The 7561-nt window shown below is 43.1% G+C and overlaps 2 protein-coding genes across 2 annotated transcripts in view; one reads left to right on the forward strand and one right to left on the reverse strand.

Annotated features, from left to right (window-relative positions):
- P2RY12 (purinergic receptor P2Y12) overlaps positions 1 to 3178 on the reverse strand; it is a 52946-nt gene extending 49768 nt beyond the window's left edge. The window contains exon 1 of the mRNA XM_027772369.1: positions 3104 to 3178. The gene's annotated coding sequence lies outside the window, so the exon portion shown is untranslated. The remainder of the gene's footprint in view (positions 1 to 3103) is intronic.
- The window catches only part of MED12L (mediator complex subunit 12L), a 393053-nt gene that overhangs the window by 343899 nt on the left and 41593 nt on the right, over positions 1 to 7561 (forward strand). The window contains exons 35-36 of the mRNA XM_027772371.1: positions 3470 to 3631; positions 6649 to 7011. Of these exons, the coding sequence (XP_027628172.1) occupies positions 3470 to 3631; positions 6649 to 7011 (525 nt within the window). The remainder of the gene's footprint in view (positions 1 to 3469; positions 3632 to 6648; positions 7012 to 7561) is intronic.

The raw sequence follows: 7561 nt of genomic DNA on the forward strand, positions 1-7561 counted from the left end.
CAGGAAGATAAAGTATTTTTAATTTATTTTTTCTGATCTTAGATTTTAAGTAACTGGAGAGAAGAACGCTATCAAGATGACATTAAAGCACGGCAGTTGATGCATGAAGCATTGCAGCTCCGCCTAAATTTGGTAAGAGACACTTGTAGTATTTCCTGCATCTCATGGGTCTATGTGTGAAATAACCCTAGCTTTGCCCTTCCGTGAGCAATGTCCGCACGACAAGGTGAGCCCTTCCACTCTTCGCTGTCCAGTTGCTTCCTCATCTCTCAAGCCTTCCGTTTCCCTTGCTTTGTTCCTTCCTGTCTGGTCTGGCTTCCTGACAGCTTAGATATTTTAAGCATCGATTTGCTTTTTCCACCCTCCATTCCAGTGACATTCTACTTTTCAGTTTGTACTAAGAGTAAGGCTGAAAGGGCTACTGTTTTGAGATGAATATTAGCTTCTACACTCTTTATTTAAAAACCATTGAAAAAAGTCCTTTATCTGAAAATTTTGTCAAACTGTCCATTAACTTGATCATAAAAGCAAATCTCACAGGGACCTTTTATAGAAATAGAACATTTTCCACATATTGTGCATTTCTTGGATTTTTTTTTTTTTTTGAGAGGTTTTTGCTATAGGGCGCATGTGCTCACCGGAAGTCAGAAAGACAGAAAGCAATAAATCACCCCCCCAGGGGGGATGGCCACGCAATCCCTTCTCCTCCATTCTCCTCTTGGGATCTTGGGCACACATGCACACGTGCCCGGCGTGAGTTTAAGCCACCGGGTCCAGGACTCAAACTGCCATCGACCATATGGGAGTCCAGCGACATAGCCATTATGCCAACTGCTAGTCCCACATTTCTTGGAATTTCTGTCTTTCCGTTGGGCAAGCCCAGATGAAGGCTACTCTGAAAGGTGGCTTGCTCAATATTTTGGTGGTGGTTTTTAACTGAATTCCCACACATGAACTAGTAGGCCTGCAAGTCACACCTGCTTGTGGCTTCTGTGTTAGGGGTGGTTTCCAAGTGGTATCAGGGTAGCAGGCTTAGATTCTGTAATAGGAGCAAAGCTAGAGATAGTTGGGTTGTATGGTTTTGACGCCATTTAGACTAATTCAAGTACAGTGACATCATAAAACTTCACACGAAAAATCAGGAACAAAAGAAATCAAATTATATTGGTGTCCAGGGAACCAGCAGTTAGCGTAATGGCTATGTCACTGGACTCCCACGTAGTCGACCGCGGTTCGTGTCCTGGACCCGGTGGCTTAAAACTCAACGCCGGGCGCGTGTGCGTGCGTGCCCAAGATCCCGAGAAGAGAATTGAGGAGAAGGGATTGCGGCATGACCATCCCCCCTGGGGGGGTGATTTCTGGCTTTCTGTCTCTATGTCCCTCTCTGTCTGTCTGGTGAGCGCACGCGCCCTATAGTGAAAATCTCTCAAAAAAAAAAAAAATTATATTGGTGTCCACATGTAAGTCCTCCCTTCTTTCTTTAAGTTTTGCATGACTAACTTGCTGCAGGAACCAAAAATACGAGGGATCTTCATAGAGTTCATGGAAAATGCACATACTAAAAAAGTCTGCATTAATTTCACATTTTTCTTGCTCCTAGATAAGCGCTTTACATTCCTTTTCCCCACAAACTTTTAGAAGTTCCCTCTTAGTGATAAGTCACTACTTAACTCAGAATGAAGATGGTGTAATTCGTAAATTAGAGTTTTTGTTTTTTAACCAACACTTGACCACACCCAGTGATGGGGGTGATGCGTTTCTCTGACAGAATACAAATGTCGTGTTGTGGTTTGTTTGCCAGGTAGGAGGAATGTTCGACACGGTACAGAGGAGCACCCAATGGACGGCAGACTGGGCCCTGCTCCTCCTCCAGATAATAACCTCAGGAACTGTTGACATGCACACTAACAAGTACGTTGCCATCCCGTCATGTTTACTGGGCCGCGTGCACACACAGCATGAGCTCTGGCATTCTGACACCACACTCTGCCTTATCTATGTACTTCGGTACTACTAAAAATGGCATGCCTTGAATAAAAATACTCAGTGAACTGTATTTTGGTTTTGCTTTAAGAGGAAAGTAATTCTCTTTTTTTCCCCTTCTAGTGAATTATTCACGACAGTTCTTGACATGCTGGGTGTTTTAATCAATGGAACATTAGCCTCTGACCTATCCAGTGCATCCCCAGGAGGATCTGAAGAGAACAAACGGGCATACATGAATTTAGTAAAGAAACTGAAAGTAAGTCCGCGGTCAGCACGGACAGTGAATGCAAGCAGTTCGTGCGTCTGACCTCTGCTGCATTTCGTAGGACTTTACTGCTCATTAAATTACATGTCGTTTATCAAATTCAGCTGAATGTATTTTCTGATTAATTTTACCTCAGCTTGTTATCAAGACCCCAAACTTTTTTTTTTTTTGGAGAGGTTTTGTTGCTATAGGGCATGTGCACTCCCAGAAAGACAGAGAGAGCCAGAGAGACAGAAAGCAAGAAGTCACCCCCCAGGGGGATGGCCACGCTGCAATCCCTTCTCCAGTCTCCTCTCAGGATCTTGGGTATGCCTGCACACACGCCCGGCGTGAGTTTAAGCGACCGGGTCCAGGACTCCAGCCGTGGTCAACTACATAAGAGTCCAGCAACGTAGCCATTACGCCATCTGCTGGTTTCAAGACCCCAAATTTTTATACGTGTAACCTTGGAGAGTTTTTCTTTGAAAAAGAATTACAGGGGCTAGCAGGTAGTGTGGTATTTAAGGAGCCGGACTCCCACATGGCAGACCACAGTTTGAGTCCTGAACTTGGTGGCTTGCTTGCTTTCTCGCTCTCTTTCTCTCTCTCTGATTAAATTAAAAATAATATTCACAAGCATGTTTATTTTTTCAGGCACTTTAGAAATCTGTCATCAAATATGTCAGCCAAGTGCCAGCATTAGGTTTAGAATAAATCTATGTTGTGCTGTCACGTGAAGCTGGAAAATAACTATCTACATTGATGTTTGTAAATCAAATGCATTCGAAGAACCACTAGCACAATTTTTTGAAACAAATCATTTAAAAAACAAAACAGTGCACGAAATAAAATCAATATATCTGATGACCTTACCGATAGAGTAGCCGGCAGTTAATCTGTGGTCTGACCCAGGACAGGAGAAAGTGCTCTGTGCTGCAGCTCCTGCCATCTGATTGCAAATGCTACTCTGGATTTTTGTCATTTCAGCACTACAATGTTCCTTGCATGAAGGGTGCCTTTGTATGTGTTCTGTTTTTTACCGAAATAGAAGAAATGAAACATATTCACCACTCTGATCTGGAGCTGCCATATTCAGGGTTAAAGAACACGTTAGTTGTAAAAAAAGGAAACGTTTCAGAGGGGAACTTCCTTCTTGTTAACTTTTGTCTTCATTGTGGTTTTTGTCCCACTTCTCTCTATTATTTTCTTCCTCTTTTCTTTTCTTTTTACTTTATTTAGAAAGAGCTAGGAGACAAGCGGTCAGAAAGCATCGACAAGGTTCGACAGCTGCTGCCTTTGCCAAAACAGACATGTGATGTCATCACCTGCGAACCCATGGGCTCCTTGATTGACACAAAGGGAAACAAGATCGCTGGATTCGACTCTATAGATAAAAAACAGGCAAGAGTGATTTTCTTTTTCTTACATGCAAACACAACTATTTACAAAAAAAAAAAAAATACCTTTTCATGTCTTCCTGTGGGGCTATATGGAACATGTTAATTTTGCAATTTCCTGGTTTTTGTAAAAGCACACTCTTATTGGCTATGTGCAGTGGTCATTGGCATTAGTATATTAAAGGTCTAATTGAAAAATGTTTACCTGATTTAAGTAAATTGTTGAACTCTTGTTATAGGAACTAAAAGCTTCATCTAATAAACAAACAAATAAATAAAACCAGTTCTGATTTTACTTCAGAATTAGAAACAGAGTTTAGTTAGATAAGAAAGTTTTTATTATAAAAATTTTAATATAGTAAGCTATTTCAGGTAAAAATCTTTTTTTTTTTTTTTTTTTTTGGAGAGAGACTTTTTTGCTAGAGGGTGCATGCACTCACTAGGGAGACAGAAAGCAAGAAATCACCCCTCTGTGGGGTTGGCCATACCACAGTCCCTTCTCCATTGTGCTCTCAGGATCTTGGGCATGCACACACGTGTGCCTGGCATGAATTTTAAGCCACCAGGTCTGGGACTTGAACTGTGGTCAACTATGTGGGACTCCAGCAACGTAACCATTATACAACCTACTGGTCCTAAGTAAAAATCATTTGAAATACCACATATTCTTATCAAACAATATTTATTTATTTACTTACTTCCACAGGGTGCCTTTCCTCAGTCGAGAGAGAGAGAGACAGAGACAGAGACAGACAGGCAGAACCCTTCCATGAGACATGGCCATCCTGCAGTCCTTTTCCCTTCATCTCTTCTTCCTATCAGTATGATTTTGGACACCTTCATGCACCCTGTGTGTTTTTTAAGCCACTAGAATGGAGAGTCAAACTGCTATTGGCCATGTGAGATTCAGCTCCCTTAACCACCGTTCTCTGGAGCCTGTCGAACAATATGTAAAAGACACTTATCTTATATGACACACTAAGCAATGTTCTCTAAGATAAGAGAGTTGGGTTATTTTTTTCAATGAGCATGAGCAACCACAGACATTCTGCAATCACAGACATGAAAGAGGGAGTATCTACCACTTGGAGAAGTGGATGGATGATTACAATGTAACGAGATGTGTGAACTAGGGGACACCAGGAAAGATCCATCACACAGACAAGGGAATAGATAGATTCAGCAAGATCTCCAGAAAACTGGACACGTGAGTTGTTTTGTGGGATTAAGACTTAGCTGGGAGGTAGAGAAGAGTTTATGCTAAGACATGAAAGAATGTGGGTTGTTGGGGAGATACAGTGCTCTGTGTTCTGGAGTGCCCAATCTAATACCACTGTGGCTATGGAAAGAGAGCAATCCAAAGTCATGGTGAAGTTGAGTTCGCAATGTCGTGGCCTCTCCAGTGGGTAGACATCTAGAATCCATTTGAATATGTAGTCTGGGCACCCAGGAAAGAGTTCTCATATCCGAACAGATGTTAAGAAATAGCCCATTTGTAGGTGGTAGCTGATCCTTGGTGTTGGATGCAATCGCCCATAAAAGAGTAAAAGTACATATGCACTCATATCTTAGGGAATTACTGAAATTTTGAGGAAAAATTTTCTCAAATATATATGCAAGAACAAGTTCCAAGAGACATCAACAATTAATGTAAAAATAAGAAAAATGTGACCTCGTCCTTGTGGTGCAGTTGATAGCATACTGGACTCTAGAGCCGGAAGCCACGTGTTGACCACAGGTCACTTCCTTAGCCTGGTTGGCCTAAAAGCACACTGGGTGTGCATGCATGTGCTTAGGATCCTAGCAGGCTAGAGGAAGGGCATCCTGGTGTAGCAAAACCCTCGGGTAGGCACGTCTTTCTCTCCTTTTCTCTTGTAGGTGCAGTATTTGCATATGTAGCCATCATGAATAAAAAAGAAACCTTCATGTTCAGAAACAGTAACATTTTTTCCTCTAGGACTGGTAGAGATAAACTTGATTTGAAAGATGTTGGTAGGTACTGCAGTTTAGTTCTGTAATAATACTGCTTAACTATTTTTAAATTGACTTACTGAGAATATGAAAGGTCCCCGTAATGAATCGAGTCCTATGTGGGTTTGGGAAATTATTGTGAACCCAGTTATTGCTGACTGTGATTTTGTATTATCTGACACACAGTAGGGTGGGACCACAGCAGCACATGCTGGGGATGCTGCTGCTCAGCAGTTGGAGGTTCCATGGAAGGCTGCGTTTATTTCCTCTCCTATATACAAGCCTGGCATGATGGTCCCTGCCTCTAGTTTCAGCTACTGAGGAGCCTGAGGCAGGCAGATCGAGACATAGTGAGACCCTTTCTCAAAACAAACAAACAAAAAATACACATATTCCAGAGATTTGTAACTGGCTATAATTTCATATGGTAAGATCAACTGTTTTTTTAGAGAGAGAGATTTTTGCTATAGGGCATGCATGCTCACCAGAGAGACAGAGACAGAAAGACAACAAGAAACCACCCCCCTCCCCCAGGGGAATGGCCGCCCTGCAATCCCTTCTTCTCCATTCTCTTGAGATCTTAGGCATGCACACATGCACATGTGCCTGGTGTGAGTTTTAAGCCTCCAGGGTCTGGGTCTCAAACCAAGGCTGACTATGTGTGAATCTATTGACATAACCATTAATCCATCTGTTGGTTCCTGGTAAGATTAACTTTGTAGTATACTTTAGAAGTTTTGCTTTGTTTTGTTTTGTTTGTTTTGCTAAAAACACTACATAAAAATGCCATTTTTGTGTGAAGCCACTGGGTTATCTTGTTACATCCTAAGCGGAGCATCATGTGGTGCAGACAACTGTGGAACTGAACTGGAAGGTGTCCGTGCTAGCCACTGCTCCCCAGGAGCACGCTGCATAACCTTCTGCTGTCTGTCAGGGTCTCTGAGGTCCCCACCGGCCACCACGTTCCCTGAATCCATAACCTAAACAAGCCTGGCCTGTGGGTCAGGAAGGGTTTCAAGTGTGTCATCACAGAATGTTCTATCACCACAGGGGCTCCAGGTCTCGACAAAGCAGAAGGTGTCCCCGTGGGACTTGTTCGAAGGCCAGAAGAACCCCGCGCCCCTGTCCTGGGCCTGGTTCGGGACTGTCCGCATGGACCGGAAGGTGGTCAAGTACGAGGAGCAGCACCACCTCCTCTTGTATCACACGCACCCTATGCCCAAGCCCCGCAGTTACTACCTCGAGCCCCTGCCCTTGCCTCCCGAGGAGGAAGAGGAAGAGCCCACGTCGCCCATCTCTCAGGAACCAGAACGGAAATCAGCTGAGCTGTCAGATCAGGGAAAAACCGCAGCTGATGAAGAGAAGAAAACAAAGGGAAGGAAGCGCAAGACGAAATCAAGCTCGAGGGTTGATGTAAGTACGGGAAGTGATGAGGCCTTTGGCTCGTGAGCCTCTAGGGTGAGATTTACTAGTGCCTGACTCACATCTCTGGAATTGAAACGCATTGCCATAGAACTTGGCAAGTAACGCTTAAAATATCTTTCCATTTCAGTTCACCTGGAAAATGTTGGGAGATAATTTGTGACTTTCTTTGGTAAAATTCAAGAATGTACTTGGTGTACAGTGGAAGAAATACTAGTTTTCAGGCATTCATGAATAATAATTGTTGTTATTCACCTACTTCAAAAACACAACCTACCTTTCCCTGGCTAATAGTTTGGTGATGAATATTATTTGAGAAATGACGGCCATCGCTTTGGAGAGCAATGCTCTTTCCTCGTTCAGTCTTCCTGCCAATGAATCCTTGTCTGGAAATTTCAGTAGGCCCTGGTCTAGCACCACCAAAACTCTGGGGAACCCTAGCCTGTCAATCCACATGGATGGGCATCTGTTCTTTGCAAATGCAAAAGCCCTGAAACTCATTTTCCAAGCAGGTCTGGTCATATCCTCTCCTTCTCCTGCT

Source organism: Tupaia chinensis, unplaced genomic scaffold (genome assembly GCF_000334495.1).
Source record: "Tupaia chinensis unplaced genomic scaffold, TupChi_1.0 Scaffold000272_1, whole genome shotgun sequence".
Taxonomy (NCBI): Eukaryota; Metazoa; Chordata; class Mammalia; order Scandentia; family Tupaiidae; genus Tupaia; species Tupaia belangeri.